Genomic DNA, 16,423 nt, shown 5'->3' with positions numbered 1-16,423 from the left:
CAGCCGCAGCAGCGGGTAGGCAGCCTGTTCCGCTATAGCCAGTCTAGAGGTGGGTCAGTTGCCATGCAAAAGCCTACCGCCAAGCATGCGGACGATCCCCTACACCCACCATCCTATCCACCGGCCTATTGCAAGCTCAACAATCTCCGACGCGCAGGCGCGCGGTACGTCGGCTGGAACGCCACGCAGACGCCGGCTATTCCCTCGCCCTCGCCCTCGGGCCCATCGTTTCCCCCATCCTCCTCACTGCCACGCTCGGGGCCTTGCCTGGGTCCGGTCACACCTCCCCATATCCAACCTTCCATACGCATATATGCATAAAACCGCTCTGAAGCTACGCCCCACGCTCCTTACTCGCGTCACAAGCTTACTAACCAAACTACCTAGGAAAGTATTTTCGCGCCAGCCGCATCACGCACGGCACTTACGGCGGTAGGGCCCGACGCCTCTAGTTCGTCCCGCATGCCAGCTAAATCACCACTCATCCTGAGTTTTCAAATCAGGACGCCTGTGTGGCGTGGCAGCATGACTTTCCAGGGCCCCACCATCCACAGCTGATGAGCCTGCGGCCGCATTGCAGTGCTGGGCTGCTGCTGCTGCTTGTTCCCCTCATCCACAGAACAGAAAATCCACAGACCTGGGCATCGTAACTTGGCCACGGAAGAGAGATATCACGCGGCGCAGGGCGCCCTCCAGAAGCTCGTAATGCCGCTGCTACTGCGATTGCAACTTGTCCGTTCCTTTATCCCCATTCCACCGGCAGAGTCCCTTGTGATTGTTTTACATATACGCCACGGCACTCTCCGCGCCTGCTGCTCACGTCCTCCGTGTGACCGGATTGGCCGATGGATACCGGCGCAGGCTGCGGCCCCAGCTTCGAGTCACCATGCCGGCAAGGTGCCGGTGGCGCAATGGACGAGCGCGCAGGGCGCGGTGTGCCGGCCGGCGGGGGAGTCCCTGGGCCACCGCCCTGCCTGCCTTGGACTCTACCCGCTGCCGGCGGCGGTGCTCCCCGTGGTGGATGATCCCGAGAAGATTCGATCCTCGTGTCGGAACTGCGCCTTCTTGGCGCTCACCGCCGTGGAGGACAGCAGTCCGTCGTAGCCTACTGCACAGGTGTTTGCGGCGGCAAGAAGGGGGTTGGGGAGATGGAAGGGAGGGTGGGGGGGGGACGAAGGAAAGCGCTAAAACTTGGAAAGTGGGACAGCTGGGAGGGGGGTGTTGGTCCAGAGACATGGAGGACGACCGGAGTGTGAGAGAGAGCGAGGGATGAAGATCATAAAGCTGACGGTCGGGGTCCCTAGCAGCAAGCGGCTCCAGGACGGGGTTGGTGTTGGGCGGGAGTCGACAAGGAAGGCGCGCGAGAAGCGGAGGGTTGCCGGCTGGCAGGGGTGAGGGCAGGGGTTTTCTCATAACAAGTTTGTTTCTCACAAGGTATATCCGTCGCTGACACCGGAAAGCAGCGTAGTTAGCGGCATGCAAGAGGCCAACGATCTGCGGTCGGACACAAACTCGGCAGACGCCTGTTTTAGCTGCGGCTGAGCATTGGGAAGCTGTTGGGGGTCCTACCTTTGAGGGCGTTGCCTTGGGGGTTCGCGGTCTCGAAGTACTGGGTCTCTAGCCTATGGATCTGCAGAGACGGGTATGAGCAGGTTAAGGCCCCAATGGGTGAACGGGAGGGCGCAAGGAAGAGGTGATGACGGGTTTAAAGTTCATGAGCGGAAGCCGCTTGGCTGCAAAAGCTGCGAAGCTGTGAACGCGCAGGGCAAGGTCTGCACGTCGCAGTGTATTCGGCAACAGCTGAAAGCGGGTGTCTAGTTACCCTAGTCCCCATCCGGTGCCCTTAGTGCAGTTGCCAGGGTTGGTATGATCAGCGCTACAAATACTCTTGCTGGGAAATTAAGTATCTTTTTGATGCGCGCCAGCAGTGGCCAGGAGAGTTCGCGCACGCGCAAAACCCTTCTTAACACTTCGCACACAAACCTTCGGTTCCCCGCAATGCCCACACGAATCCCCCTACTTTGGACGTCGGCTTATGCAACGCACCTGCACTTCACACTTGCGCAATTGCTCCGAAAACTCCTTGCGCTTTTTCTCGAGCTCCGCAACATCAAGGCTGCCGTCCGCTCCATTTGCAGTTGCTTTAGGGCCCTCCTTCTGCCCATCTTTTTTCTTCAATGGGACTTTGTTCACAGTTAACGCCGTTGACTTTGTCTTGTTTCCTTTTGTTCCTTTGGAATCGCCTTTGCCGGGTTGCTCTCCAGAAGCAGAGGGCTCCGATTTTACACCCCGCGGCATGAAATCACTTATTCCACTACACACCAGTTGGTTGGATGTGCCAAAGCAACTTTTGGGTCCTAACTAGCCTGACGCGTGCAGTCAAAAGTTTCCCCGAAGAAGATTTGCTGCAATAATTGGTTTGTAGAGGTAACGAGGAACACGAGTTCTTTGCAACCCGCTGCTGACGACAGCAACCACGGCTTTGGCGGCAAAAACTTGCCAGATTCGTACGTTGAGCCTACACAACCTCTGCCAGTGTCGAAGAGAGTGTATCAAACTTTTATACATCGTAAAGGCAATAGGGATTAATCGCGAAAAATACTGTTTGGGTCAAAGCCTGTTAGAGATATTCACTATCAGCATCCGCAGCGGTACAGGCCGCTAAGTTCGGCCGAGCCGGCCAAGAAGGATGGCGTATAATCCAGATACCATGTCGTTTGACATGCCCGACACGGACACCGTTTATGTCAGCGGCCTTCCGCCCAACACGACGGAGCAAGGTGTGGCGGCGGGCCCAAAGCTCGCTGGCCGGGTAGCCCGGTCATGGGCTGTTGCGGGTCTTCCCAACGGTCTCTGGGCCGCAGCGCACGGGTGATGAGGGCCGCGCCGGGGCCTCTCTGCAGATCTGGCCGAGTACTTCGGCTCTATCGGAATCATAAAGATCGACAAGAAGACCAAGAAGCCAAAAATTTGGCTATACCGAGATAAGGCTACGGGAGAGCTCAAGGGTGACGGGACTGTCACGTATGATGACCCGTTCTCGGCAGCATCAGCTGTGCAATGGTTTGGCAACAAGGATTGGAAAGGTGCGACTGGGACAATTTAGTGTAGTAGCGGATGTATGTAAAAGAAATACATATTAGGCTTAGGCTTGTGCTGACCGGGCGGCTTATGCTGCTTCCTGCTAAGGGCAGTATCGACAGGCGCGTCTACACATGTTGTGTGCAGCTTTAACGCTGGAATGAAGCTCACCAGCTTGCTCATTGCTGCAGGTTCGATGCTCCAGGTCACCTTGTCCCAAAAGAAGCAAGCCGGTGGTGGATATGGTGGAGGATATGGAGGCGGAGGTGGTGGTGGTGGTGGTGGTGGCTACGGTAAGCTTACCAAACGATGGCTTTCATGTGGCATGTGGTTTCGTTATTGGGTACTCCTCCATGCCTAAGATCGACAGCTTAGCTCCTAACTTGTTGGCCAAGCGCTGGCTCCGGGACAAACGTTTTGCAGGCGGTGGCGGTGGCTACAACGATGGTTACAACAATGCCCCACCACCTGGTGCGTAAAGCTAGGTAACATTAATTACAGTTACGCTTTGAGAATGTGGCTCAAACCTGCCCTTGCGTGGCTGGATGCCCTCAAGTTCTTATTGTTTTCTGCCTTAGGACTGCATGAAGCCATGGCTGGCAGAGCGCTGTACAAGATGTACGTCTCCATCCTCGGCGCACTTTTACTGGCGCAAACATATTGCACATGGATTTATTGCTTGTAGATATGGGCGGTGGGGGCGGAGGCTACGGTGGGGGCGGCTTCGGTGGTGGTGGTGGTGGTGCCCCAGGAGGTGGGCGTCCAGGCGACTGGGGTTGCAGCAAATGTGGCAACAACAATTTTGCGTTCCGCCAGAAATGCCACAAGTGCGGAACGCCTCGGTCGTCTGCGAGCGGCCCAGCCGGTGGTGGAGGCGGTGGTGGTGGTGGCGGTGCAGGTGCAGGTGCGGGACTGGGGGGAAGCTCTGCCCTAGTAACAGCGGTCGTGTTTTTTGCGCGGTCCCTGATAACACGTCTGTCTCGATGTCTATCCATGTCAGGCAAAGACACGTGGAACGTTCCTGTGATGGCATTTTATAGGGGCGAGATGCAATTTCCGCAGTAAAGGGGGGGTCTCGGGCTTCCCTTCTCACGTCCTATTTTTCATGTCATGTATCTTTAGGAGATGGTGGCTACGGCGGCGGTTACGGTGGCGGTGGTGGTGGCGGTTACGGTGGCGGTGGTGGTGCCGGTGGTAGTGCCGGTTATGGGGCTGCCGCTGGAACTCCGCCGGCCCCCGCTGCTGGTGGCGCAGCTGCGCCGCCCAGCGACAAGCCCCGTGTCGTTGCCGCACCCCAGGGCCCTCCTGGGCTATTTGCTCCAGATGATTGGCCTTGCCCAAGCTGCGGCAACGTCAACTGGGCCCGTCGCAACAAGTGCAATATGTGCGGCACGTCCAAGCCCGGTGAGCATCTGTAGAGGTCATGGGCTGGGGTAACTGAACCTTTCCCAGGAGCCATCCTTTCCCAAGAACCAACCTTCGCAAGAGACTTCGTATCTTACTTGCCGCACGAGCCTTCCTGCATGTGCTTCGTGGGGCATGTCTTGAATGTCAATGGCAGCATTCGCGATGCAGGACGGTAACTAGGTCATCGACCACTTGCACCTGTCTCAGTTTTCCACGCGTACATGGACGTCTGCAGGCACTGTGGACATGCGACGCGAGGGTCAGGGTGGTGGCTTTAAGGAACTGGACGAGCAGGAGCTCGAGGAGGCCAGGCGGCGGCGGAAGGAGTACGAGGAGCAGGATGTGTGAGTCCGACGGCTGAGCTGGCGTTTTGTCCAATCTTGTGTTCCGGCTTTTTGTAGGCTCTCGAAATGCAACTAGGTTTTCAGCTGGTGGCCATGATTGGCTGCCAATGTTATTATGGCAAGGATGACATGCCGCCATGGTAAACTTGGATTTGGGTTCCATGCGGTGATCCTAAGCCTGAAAGTCTTAAATGACTGATCAGCATGAGTCATGCATCTCGACTGGTTTGCGGTTTCCGTAATTCTTGGTGTTTTTGTTGAATGGCAGGTATGACGAGTTTGGCCGCCTGAAGAAGCAGTTCCGTGGCACGAGCGAGGCGGACCGTAAGGCACGCGAAGAGGCAGCGCTAGCCCGGCTGCGTGGCGAATACAACCCCGCGCCCAGCGCAGCAGTGAGCATGTGGCGGGTGGCGGGTCGGGAAGGATCGGGAATTCCTAGGGGTAAAACAGGGGCCCTGGTTGTCCGTTTCGGGGCTTGCGTTCCAGACCAGAAAAGTACAAGATTCACAAGCAGGTCAGTCCGCGCTTCTCATCCAATGATATTGTGAATTTGTATCACTTGGCGTGTCAGTCTGATTGTCATCTTGCATCATGGCAGCTGATACGACTGATGTCTCTGGGGCGACTATAGTGCGCTGCGTATTCAATGTAATTATCGCGGCTGTGCTGTAATTGCGTCGCTGCATATACAGGAACGTGCCGGAGGGCATGGGGACGATCGTGGAGGTCGTGGAGACGATCGCCGCGACCGCCGCGAGCGTAGCCGCAGCCGCAGTCGGGACCGCGGCGGCGATCGTGATCGGGGCGGTGACCGGGACCGTGGCGGCGGCTACGGCCGTGGAGGTGACCGGGACCGTGGCGGAGATCGCGGTCGAGGTGGTGGCGACTATGGCGGCCGGGGCGAGAGGCGCTACTAAGAGCTCAAGGTTGTTTTGACTTCAATTCCGGGCGGGCGAGTGAGTATCGAACGCTGTGAAGGGCTGCGGTGCAGAGCTGCCAACTGCGGACAGATCAACCGCCGCTACTGATGGTGTATGTGAGATGAGAAGTGTAACTTATGGGCGACCGCAGCGCAGCGGAGCCTGGGAACTTTTGTCCTGAGGGATTTTTTTGGCATAGGCAGCTTGGCTTGTCTGGAATGGGGGAGGCAGGACGGGATGGGGTAGCTACTCGGGCATCTTTGTCTATCGCGGCATCTTTCAATGGCCATGCAACGAGGCTGGCACTAGGACCGAGTGGCTCCTGGACGAATGAATACCGGCGTGTTGTTTAGCGTCCGGTTTCCCTGGTGTGCATAGCTGAAGCTGTCCGTTAATCGGCATGTCTGTCTGTCCGGTGATGAGTGCTTGCTGTTCACAGGTTGTCTTTGACTTCGTCCGTGTCCGTGTATGTGTTTCCGCATTGTGTTTAAATTTGGGGCGATGGAGAGAGGCGTCGGCGAAAGATGCTAATCAATAGTTTTTGGTGGTTGGCGAACCGTACTGGGATTGTCCTTTCGACAGTTGTAAGATTTGCTGATCTGCCAAAGTCGCCCCGGGCGCGCGTCTTCGCTGTATTGCTAATGAGGAATCCATGTCGTGGGCGGGCCTAAGGGACACTGCTTGGCTTGTATGTAATTCCGGGGAATATAGAGTATGGATACGTTTGTAATAAGTTCCACGAAATAGGATGTGGGCTTACATGTGATTTGCGCTGTGGGCAGGCAGTAAGTGAGTCTGCCAGTAATCACACGCGGGTACCTTACACAGTTACAGTGTCCGCGCAAACGCGGAGGGCCCCGTCAAAGCCGGCGGGGCGATTATCATAGTCCTCCGCTTCCGTTTGAGCGCGAAGCGCCGGAGCGCTGCGTGCCTAGTCTCCCAGACCTCGGAGAGGAAGCTAGCTGATGCCAGCTCGGTTATAACTGTGCGCCCTGAAAACCCGAGTTCACTCCCATACTTCGCCCTCAAGCCAACATAAGCAGGGCATGCAATTCGTCTTCCACAAAGCCAGCACGTGTGGCGCGTACGTGTGGCGCGCTCACGGTGAACAGCCCGACCTAAAGCGCATAAGGATTTGATGCAACCGCTGGGGGAGGGCGGTCTCCGCGTGAACGAGCCACCTAGGGCACGATCCTTAACAGAGCAGTGTCCCCATCAAATTACGGTAACGGCACCACTTAGATCCCGGTGGGGATCCCCCTGGTTTTACCAAAAAAACGCCGACGAGGATGCTTCCGACGGGCAGCGTGGGGATAGCGTAATGCGCCACCAAATCATCCCCGCGCAAATCAGCCGGGGGGCCTACGCCCAAGCTGTTATTACAGGTCATGGCCTTGGGTGAGTGCGAGGCTAGAACCAACGTAAAAGTCTTAAACAGCCTGTTAGCAGCGAACTTTCTTAACGTCCCTTATACTCCAAGGAGCAGCGAATTTGTTAGGATAGTTTGCAATGCGACGCCGTAGGGAAGTCGATGGATAGGTGAGTTTGCAATAACATCAACAGGAATAAAACACGTGTTTCGGAGCGTGGCGTGCAGAAGCCAACAGCCCGTAGAGCGGACAGGTGGCATGGAGAGCTGAGTTTAGAAACATTCCATAGCGAGTCAAGGGTCGAGCAGCGCAACAGGAACCCTGAGCGACATGCAACATAGCATGCACGCTATCATCAATGGAGCAAGCAGGAGCTTGTCTTTTTTGTTTTAAAGTATGAGTTTACAGCGCGCTAATCCTGTGCATAAAATGCAGACTGGAATGGACAGTCATAACGCCGTACAACATACGGTGACTTAGACGTTAAGAGTCTGTGAAGGCTTTGTAACGGCTTCCTCAAAACTTAACCCGTATAAAGGAGATCATTCCTTTTCAAACCAATATCAAGTGTAATATTGACATTCTTCGAGAATGCCACCCAACATTCCTGGCACACTTACAGCACAGTCATTGCGCAGCAAGGATCCGCTGTGGAGGACAGCTGACCAAAAGGTGTGATTGGAACGGAAACGTGACCTCTCAATCCGAGCTCATCTCCATGGTTGCTCCTTGCTCGTGTTAATTTAGGCGCAAAAAGAAGGTCCTCATCACACAGTATACTGGACTACTGGAGAACGGTACCAAGGCGCTTGGAAGGACAATAAGAAGCATGGTGAGTCCTTACCTGGGACCAGTCCCTTCGGCCTAGCCTTCTGTTGAGATGTCGCCCAAAACGACATGTCGCCCCAATGCCCGTCCTCCCGCCATGCAGGGAAGGGCACGGTGATATACAAAAACAGCGATAAGTACGAAGGCGACTGGGCGGATGACATGCGCCACGGGCTGGGGACGCTGTGGCTGTTCCGGGATGGCAAATACATCGTGCGCTACAACGGCGAGTGGCGACATGATCAACCCAACGTGAGGTTGTCGGTGAATGGGTCCGGTTGGCGCTTCAGCATGGCCCTTTAGTCCGAGGCTTCGGCCAAGAGCATGTCTGCGCCTGAGCGTCGGGTTAAGTTTCAGTGCCGTACATGCATGCATGGATCTGTTTCTCGGCAATAAATGCCAGCAACCAGAAACGGCGCAATGGATCTCTTCGTATCCAGGGCAGTGGGGGCGGCCAATGGGGATTATCCTGGGGTGGGGCTGGGGCCGGGCTGGGGAGAAGACGGGGCCATGGAAAGGAAATTGCACGCGATTAAGGCAACTTCAACCCAATTTCATGCGCTGTCCTTAAGAACTTCGTGCTTTTACCCCTGCTCCGCCTTAGCCATCATCCATCCGCCCATCCTAATATCGACTCATCATTCCTTAACGCCATCAGGGTCATGGCACCTACTTTGCGGACAATGGCGATACTTACGAGGGCGAATGGCACAACGGCAAGCGTCACGGGAAAGGGCGGGCAGTGTACGGCGGGCGACCAGTGGACGGTTTCGGAGGAGATGTGTACGAGGGCTACTTTGAAGATGACGTCAAGTGAGCGGCATCTGGGTTAATGTAGCAGACGCTCTGAGCAGCATGATGGGCCCATGTGGCAGTATGTACCGTATGTGCCGTTCGGTTGTGCCGGAAGTAAATGGCGAGCTTTAAGACCCGTGGGTCGGTCCCTAGCCACATGATTGAGCTCGGTTACGCGCGTTTTCCGTTGTCCCTTAGCGTTCGTGCTCACGTCGGTCTGCCTTAAGGGGGATGCGGAAGAGATTCAGTCAGCTGAGTTATCCCCTCGGACAATGCCGGTCCATAGCGCGGGCTGTTGGCAGCGGCAACGTAAGGGGCATAAGGTGGGGTTAAACGGCGGGGTTAAGGGGAAATACCATACCGCCACATCCATCCGCCAGCTGTCCACGCAAGCGCGTGCAGGCAGGCAGGGTAGGGCAAGCAGGCAGAAATTTCCACTTGTGCTATTTTCCAGAGCTTCCTGGCTTACCAAGTAAAATTACCATATTGTTTGCAAAAGCACAGTCGTTACGGTACCCCCTTCCAGGCCCCTTTCCGCCTATGATGGCCGTCATTCCCCCCCCTTTTGCTCCTTTCCAACTCGCTCCCTGTCCGTCCCTGGTCCTCCCCTCTCCCCTCTCCTTGCAACCTCCCTGACTCGCATGTGCCCTTGCCCGCCGCTTCTGCAACTCTTCTCCCCTCTGGCCAGGAGCGGGCCCGGCACCCTGATGTACGCCAACGGAGACGTGTACGAGGGCTTGTGGGCCAATGACAAAAAGAACGGCACTGGGACGTACTTTTACATGAGTAAAGGAAAGAGGTGAGCAACGTTTCCTGGAGGGAAAAAGGGGAGAGGAACACCGCCGAACCCCCAGCATATGGCAAAACCCGGCCGAAAGCAAGTGCGGGAGTGCCGAAATGGTATCTGGGGACCATGACACCTACAGCTGGGTGCTTTTGCAAACGTGCTTTGCAACGCACCCATGAATCGATTTTCGACTCGATGGCATGTTGGTGCTCTCCGTTCTCACTTCCCGCGCCCCATCTACTGACCGTTTCCAACCGTTTCCAACCGTCTTCTCGGATGCGCGGATGTTCCAACAGGTTTGACGGCGTGTGGGCTGACGGCTGCATCAAGTGCGGCACCTACAGCGAGATCCACACGCCCCCCCCGGGTACTCCGGGCGCACTGCCGCCCGTGGAGCTCAGGAACCCGGATAAGGTGCTGGCGGAGGCGACCATGGAAGCCGCGGCGCAAGTGGCGGCGAACCGATAGCAGTCGGGGGTGGGGTGGGGGCAGGGGCCAGCGGGGGGGTGGGGGCAGGTGGCAGCGGTGTCAGGGGTACCGGTCGGGGTTGCTGCGGTGCCGGTCGGGGGCTGCGGTGCATCAGCTGGGGGGGGAAGAGGGAGGGAGGGGAGGGGAGGGGGGGAGGTAAACGCCAAATTAAGAACCACCGCAGCGCAGATGTCATTATTCAGCGGCTAAGGGAGCAGGAGCGGCACGTAGATGACACGGTGCATGGTGGAGCTAACAACACCCCGGGGTTGAATTGTGTGTGTATGTGGGGAAGGGGGGGCAGCACTGGTAGTACAGTGATCAGGGGTGGAGGTATAGCAGCCCATTGAGTCACGGATTGGGACCGGGCAGGACGCGTGTCCTCCTCCTTGGGTCGTGTCTTGGGGCGGCATGTTCAATCCACACATGCGCCAAATCAGCAACACACTATTCCTGCGCGGCTAAGGGGAGTTCACCAGCGCATTTGGGGGGAAAGCGCTGCGACCTTGGTGCAGTTTACGTATGTGTCATCAGAACGTCCGCAGAACAGGATAGAGAAACAGGAACACTGGAAACGCAACACCTAGGGGGACCTGCAGGAACATGTGAGCGTCGGCTGGCGCTGTTTCAGAATTGCTAGAAGTTTAAGACGTATATGCGTGCGTGCGTGCGTGCGCGCGCGCGTGTGTGTGTTTGTGTGTGTTACACCTTGACATTGTTTTTTTGGAAAGGAGCTGGCTTAGGTTAGGCGGGGCGGTGGGGTGGAGGTTGAACTGCCTGGTGAACACTCGCGGCATGTTATGTGTGCCTGTGTGTGTGTGTGTGTGTTATGTTTGACGCTGTATCGGATTGTGTTAAGGCTGCCGTGGGTGGGGATTGAAATTGGAGCTCCTTCCTCCAGACGGAATGGTCATTTGATAGAGGATCCCTTCATAGGAGGTCCTTCGCTTTCTAGAGACCTTCCAGGTTTGAAACGGAATGGGAGTAGAATTAGGACCAGGGTCGGGATGGTGAAGTTAGGAGGCGTGGGTCAATGTATGGAAGCACGGTTGCAGGGGGACGAAAACGGTGGGCGTGGGGGTTGGCCGCCGGAACCCCTAACCGTGAACGGGGCCACCGTCCATGCGTGTGCGTGTGCGACTTGTAGTCGTACTACGCTGTACTACTGCACAAACTAAACTGTGACACTGCATTGCATTCTGTCCCTCATTGTGCCTTTAGCTTTGTATGCCCCATTAGGAAAGCAAAGCAACTACTTGTGACATGTATGAGCGTGTGTGTGTGTGTGTCTACGCGGGTAGGTAGTGATGTGTGTAATTGGTTCTTGCTGAGGGAAGAAACCGAAGCGGCTGCCCGTGTGTGTGTGTGTGTGTAGCGATGTAGGTTGGAATGTCTCTTTCTGCTTTAGCTCTGGTAGAGATCCGCCAATCGCTGCGACAACGACGGCGACAGAGGTAATGAACGGCAGGCGGAGGTTGGCACGGAGAGCGGCCGGCTGGAACAGGAACTGAGGAACAGGACACACGTCAGGAGTGCTCGCGGTTGGGGATGACGCGGGTGGGGCCTTTGAAGGGCGCTGATCCCTGTGAAGGGCGCTGCAGTGGACAGGGAGAGGCAGGGAGGGGTATGAGATGGATGGGGTGCAGAGGTATGAAACAGCGTGTGCGGATATAATATATCTAAGCATATATGTCTGTATGTGTGTGTGTGTGTTTGTGTGCGCGCGTTAAGACATATTCGCAACGGCAAGATATGGTGGGAACGTTGGAAAGTATTCCCTTAGCTGCTTCGGACGGGTCTGTGATTCTTTTTATATTCCTTAACAAGCCATGACACGTGTCATATGTGTAGGTGCATGTAGAGCACATGTGCATCGTGCCCAGTGTTCCTGCCTGTATCACAGCGTTCAGATGGTGGTGCCTCACCTGCCCAGCCAGCTTCGCATTAAGAGGACCATTTTGACACCATCATCATCACACTTTTGCGGTTCATCACATATCCCCCAGGCATGTGATTCGGCGTTGACCGGAGCTCTGCTCTGCTTCTGACCCGGGAATTCATTTCATGAATCCGGGAAGTAAGCTTTTGACGGAGCTCTTGAGGTGCAGTGAGATCTCCGAAAAAGACCGGGAGAGGTCGAGAGTGGAAAGGAGTTGTACTTTGCAGAATTTTATATCCCCGTCATTTACATGATGCCCGTCTTCCAGAGAGCCAGTCTTCAGAGCTGTGAGTTCGGGCGGTATATATATGCCCATCTACATGCCCCATGCAGCCCCCTCCAGCCAGCCAGGTAGAGCAGTTCACACCTGTGCCTCAAATACGACGTGCGATACAATTAGTTCTGTCGTATAGACAGCATAATCAAGCCACCCCTACTGTACGAACGAACAATACGGATAAGATTCACAACTCCTACCGCCACACATATCGCCACCTGGATGTACGGCACACACACAGTTATTATAATTATGTTATAAAGGCTTCACTAGGACGCACTTGTAGGCGGAGCCAGTAGGCCGGAACAGATCCCGTGCCACTCAGGGTTGAGAAGCACGAGCGGTGTACGACCCACGGCGTACAACAGCGAAAACGTTGGAGCGGCGAGGAAGAGAGCACAGTCAACGACAGCGAGTGGATCAGCCCCGGGCGGTCCACTCCTCGGCTAACTCTTTGTTTTGATACAATCTACACTTTGCATTTTCACATTCGACGAAATATCAGAAGGTAATGTACTGCCAAGCTCTGCATGCACGCGACTCCTCATGAGCAGATACAAAAGAACTGTACGGCATGCAAATTACGTACAAGTACGGCACACCTCCGGAAACGGAGGTGATGGTGGGTCACGGATTTCAACACCAGCCGGGCGCGGCACATCAACGGCGGCGGCGGTGATGGGGGGGGATGATGGAGAAATAGCTGAGGAAACTTAACTGGAGCACAAGTCGGCCGAAACGGCACGTACGACACTGCCGTGCAATCACCGTGCATGCAGCATACAGACTACTTATATGCATGCACGCACATCAACTCGTAACACCTAAAACTGAATATAGAGCAAGCGACTGCGATATACCCGGATGGGGCACGTGTGCGTGTGTGTGTATATGTGTGCGTGTGTATGTGCATGTGTATATATGTATGTGTATGTGCGTGTGTATATGTGTATGTGTGTGTGTCTGCGCGCTAGGGAAGAAACCTCCACCACCGGGGGCCGCTCCGTTAGCCACGTGGACACAAAAGAAAGATGATCCCTCTATAAATGAAGACCAATGTACAACTTCTTGTACGACTTGTACGACCTGCAATAATTCACAACGAACACAGCTCAAAAAAGAGTCACACATTCACTGAACTTCATTCACAGCTGCGACATGGTGTGGGGGAGCAACAACTTGAAGAAAAAACGTTAGCCTCGACGCCCCCTTAGCAGGGCCCCGCACCTGTCCGGAGTACGTAAAACTTGTAGTAAAAGTTCCTCAAAATAATATCAACTACAGGGGTTTTTTCTCTCTTGCCCTTGCCTGCCTGCCTGTGTGTCTGTCTGTCTGTCTGTAATTCTGCCTGCCTGCCTGCCTGCCTACCTGCCTGCTTACCTATCTGTCTGCAGTTGCAATCCAACCTCACACCTAGCCGACAAACCATCCAGCTGCTAAACAGAAACCAAAACGGGAACGACAAGCCCCCGCGGTGAGAAGACCCGAACCCGATCAAATCGGATTTGCGCCTCGCCTGGTAGCCAGGTACGGCACCTGTACGAAAAGATGTTGGGCTACATCTAATTCTACCTCCCTAAAATCGGAAGGTAGAGAGGATTTGATACAGCTAACACTGCAGAGGGTCGACCAGCATTCGACGAATCAAACAAATCGCCCACAAAGGCCGAGGGGAGGAAAGGATTCCGATTAATGAACACATTTTTCCCTTCCCTTCCCTTCCCAGATAGACACACAAAAGATTTTCAAACCAATAATCGATTCATGCAACCCTCTCTAAAACGCCTTACTCCTTTTACTCCCAGATCGTTGTACGACGAGAGCGACGACGTACATGCTTCGCATATGGTTCATTCCCTACATAAGCTTCATTGCCTCACATGTGCAAGATTGCCATTGTACGACGGTTCCGCATTGTACGACATGTTTTTTGTCTGGCGCGGCTACAGCTGCAGTCGCCTGCCACTACCCACAGGCGCCAGCCCCAGTGCTCGGAGGACGGCCAGGACACTCTCGTCGGACAGTACGGCGTCGTCGTCCGTCTCCTCTGACACGGCGGTGACTGCGCCGCCACCGCCGCCGCCACCGCCGCCGCCACCGCTACAGCCACTGGCGGCGTCGCTGCTCGCAACGCGGCTCAAGGTGCGCAGAAGCAGGCGTCCTGCCGCCAATCCATGGTCGCGATTCGCAGTCGCCGCCGCCGCCGCCGCTGCTGCAGAGGCCGTGGTACGATCGCCGCCGTCCCCTCCTCTCTCCCATGCTGCTGCATGGACTGGCTCTGGACCGGTGCTAAGCAATTGCGTTGGAGCCGGCGGCAGGTATGCCGTACCATCGATAATGAATGGCTGCAACCCATTGCCGCCGCCGCCGCCACCACCGCCAAACGAAACAGGATGGGGAGCATCGACGCCTGCTGCCGCCGCCAAAGCCCATTCTTCCAGGCTCAAAGCGCGCGCCGCCGCCGCCACTGCTACAGCCGCGGCGGCAGCCGCGGCTTCTGCGTCGCCGGCGGCAACGTCTGACGTCACCACCTCGGGGGTCGGCGTCAGCGTCATCCTTGCCGCCCCAGAGCCTGTAGGCGCCCCGGTGCCAACGGCCGCCACCGCGCCGCCGACGGCAGCAGCAGCGGCCGCCGCCGCCGTCGCTGACACCGCCGCGGCCTGAGATCCACATCCGCCAGCGCTACTGCCGGCGCTCCCGAGGGCTCCATTGACGCTGACGTTGCTGCTACTGGCGAAGCTGGCGCTGCCCCCGCCGTGCGCCGCACGTAGCATGCTCCTGGGGCTTCCAACGTCACCTCCGCCGCCGCCGTCGCCGCTGCCGCCAACGGCACCGACGGCGCCCGCAGCTGCAGCTTGCCAGTTACCAACGTTTGTAGCGGGCTGCGTGCCTGCCCCCTTGGAGGCGGCAACGAGGAAGGGTACGACAGAGGAATCCGCCGCAGCTGCCGCCGCCGGCGCCGCCACTGCCGGCGGTGCCGTCGCTGGCGATAAAGCAAACCCGGTGCCGGGATCTCGGAGCGGCGACAAGGGTGGCGGCGGCGGCGGCGGTGGCGGCGGTGGTGGCGGCGGCGGTGACGCCGACGGCGGCGGCTCCGCTTGCAACATCAGCACTGAGGGGTTCGCGGTGATCTCCTGGCACGGCAGCGCAGGTGGCCGGAAAGGAGGAACAGTATACAATAACAATATAGGGACAATCTCTGTATTGTTTTTAAGTGCGAGTACGTTAAGGCCAGCAAAGCGCCGGACACCCCCCCGTCCTAATACGGCTGTTACCATTCTGTAGTGTATGAGTGTTGGTCACATTTCAGCATAGTACGGCAACCCCCTTAGCGGTATATCATCCTTTCTCCGTTTGAAGTTGCTAGTCCTGCAATCGCCTTCTGCATCCTATCTACCTACTGATCACGTTATTAATTAGTTTTATGAAATCGCGGGGCGGGGGGGGGGGGAGGTGCATCCTGTCATATTTCCCATACATACTTGCGAGCTGACCAGGAACTAAGTTGATGCGCCGTTGATCCGCTAGATTTGGTTGGATGCTGGTGGTGAGTTGCTGAACCCAACGAATACATTCTGAAGTCGGATGGGGTGACGGATTAGGGTGCCCCTCTAGCAGGGGAGAGCAGGGACTGCCCCGGGAAAGGGGGCCGCTGGTGAAGCTATACCACCCTATAACAACATACATACATACATACATGCACGCAAGGTATCCCGCCTCTCCCCCCCCTGTGTGTGTGGGGGGAGAATGTCCCCCTAGGAGTCCCCCGTTTGCGCCGTCCTTGGACTATCACAAGTAGCCATGTACGACATGGCACACAGCCGTACAGAATCATGCCCCAATCTTTACCCCAGACCCCAAACTCCAGGATAGAACGAAAACCCGGAGTCCGCATACCCCTTTGCGCTCCACCTATGACAGCTCCCAAACCCCTCGCGGCCCCCCCCCCCCGGCGGGTCGGTATCAGCCACCTGCAGCCTAGCCAGCAGCGCCGCCATGCCGGGATGGTGGCTCTGGTTGCAGCGAGTGGTGAGCTCGGGGATGATGGGGAGCAGGGCGGCGGCCACTCGGGCCTGCTGAGCCGGGTTACAAACCTGTACGGGTGTACGGGTGTATGGGTGTACGGGTGTACGGGTGTACGGGTGTACGGGTGTACGGGTGTACGGGTGTACGGGTGTACGGGTGTACGGGTGTACGGGTGTACGGG

General features: G+C 56.5%; 4 protein-coding genes across 4 annotated transcripts in view; 2 read left to right on the top strand and 2 right to left on the bottom strand.

The window, feature by feature from the left end:
- Positions 1-986: 986 nt before the first annotated feature.
- Positions 987-2,298, bottom strand: VOLCADRAFT_105866 (uncharacterized protein; the record flags this gene model as incomplete). Its single annotated transcript, XM_002953222.1, has 3 exons — positions 987-1,108; positions 1,570-1,630; positions 2,047-2,298. The coding sequence occupies 3 exons, from the start codon at positions 2,296-2,298 to the stop codon at positions 987-989; spliced, it is 435 nt and encodes a 144-aa protein (XP_002953268.1).
- Positions 2,299-2,689: 391 nt separating this feature from the next.
- VOLCADRAFT_105865 (uncharacterized protein) lies at positions 2,690-6,493 on the top strand (the record flags this gene model as incomplete). Its single annotated transcript, XM_002953306.1, has 9 exons — positions 2,690-2,780; positions 2,904-3,086; positions 3,273-3,374; positions 3,505-3,552; positions 3,833-3,985; positions 4,204-4,485; positions 4,724-4,832; positions 5,101-5,224; positions 5,525-6,493. The coding sequence occupies 9 exons, from the start codon at positions 2,690-2,692 to the stop codon at positions 5,747-5,749; spliced, it is 1,317 nt and encodes a 438-aa protein (XP_002953352.1). The 3' UTR covers positions 5,750-6,493.
- Positions 6,494-7,713: 1,220 nt separating this feature from the next.
- Positions 7,714-10,000, top strand: VOLCADRAFT_94046 (uncharacterized protein; the record flags this gene model as incomplete). Its single annotated transcript, XM_002953305.1, has 6 exons — positions 7,714-7,794; positions 7,870-7,954; positions 8,054-8,202; positions 8,609-8,763; positions 9,434-9,544; positions 9,829-10,000. The coding sequence occupies 6 exons, from the start codon at positions 7,714-7,716 to the stop codon at positions 9,998-10,000; spliced, it is 753 nt and encodes a 250-aa protein (XP_002953351.1).
- A 4,159-nt stretch (positions 10,001-14,159) lies between these two features.
- Positions 14,160-16,423, bottom strand: part of VOLCADRAFT_94045 (uncharacterized protein) — a gene marked incomplete at both ends in the record, with an annotated part of 9,536 nt that continues 7,272 nt past the window's right edge. The window contains 2 exons of the mRNA XM_002953221.1: positions 14,160-15,113; positions 16,188-16,310. Of these exons, the coding sequence (XP_002953267.1) occupies positions 14,160-15,113; positions 16,188-16,310 (1,077 nt within the window). The remainder of the gene's footprint in view (positions 15,114-16,187; positions 16,311-16,423) is intronic.

Source organism: Volvox carteri (genome assembly GCF_000143455.1).
Source record: "Volvox carteri f. nagariensis unplaced genomic scaffold VOLCAscaffold_35, whole genome shotgun sequence".
NCBI lineage: Eukaryota > Viridiplantae > Chlorophyta > Chlorophyceae > Chlamydomonadales > Volvocaceae > Volvox > Volvox carteri.
This window is presented reverse-complemented; position numbering and strand designations above follow the sequence as displayed.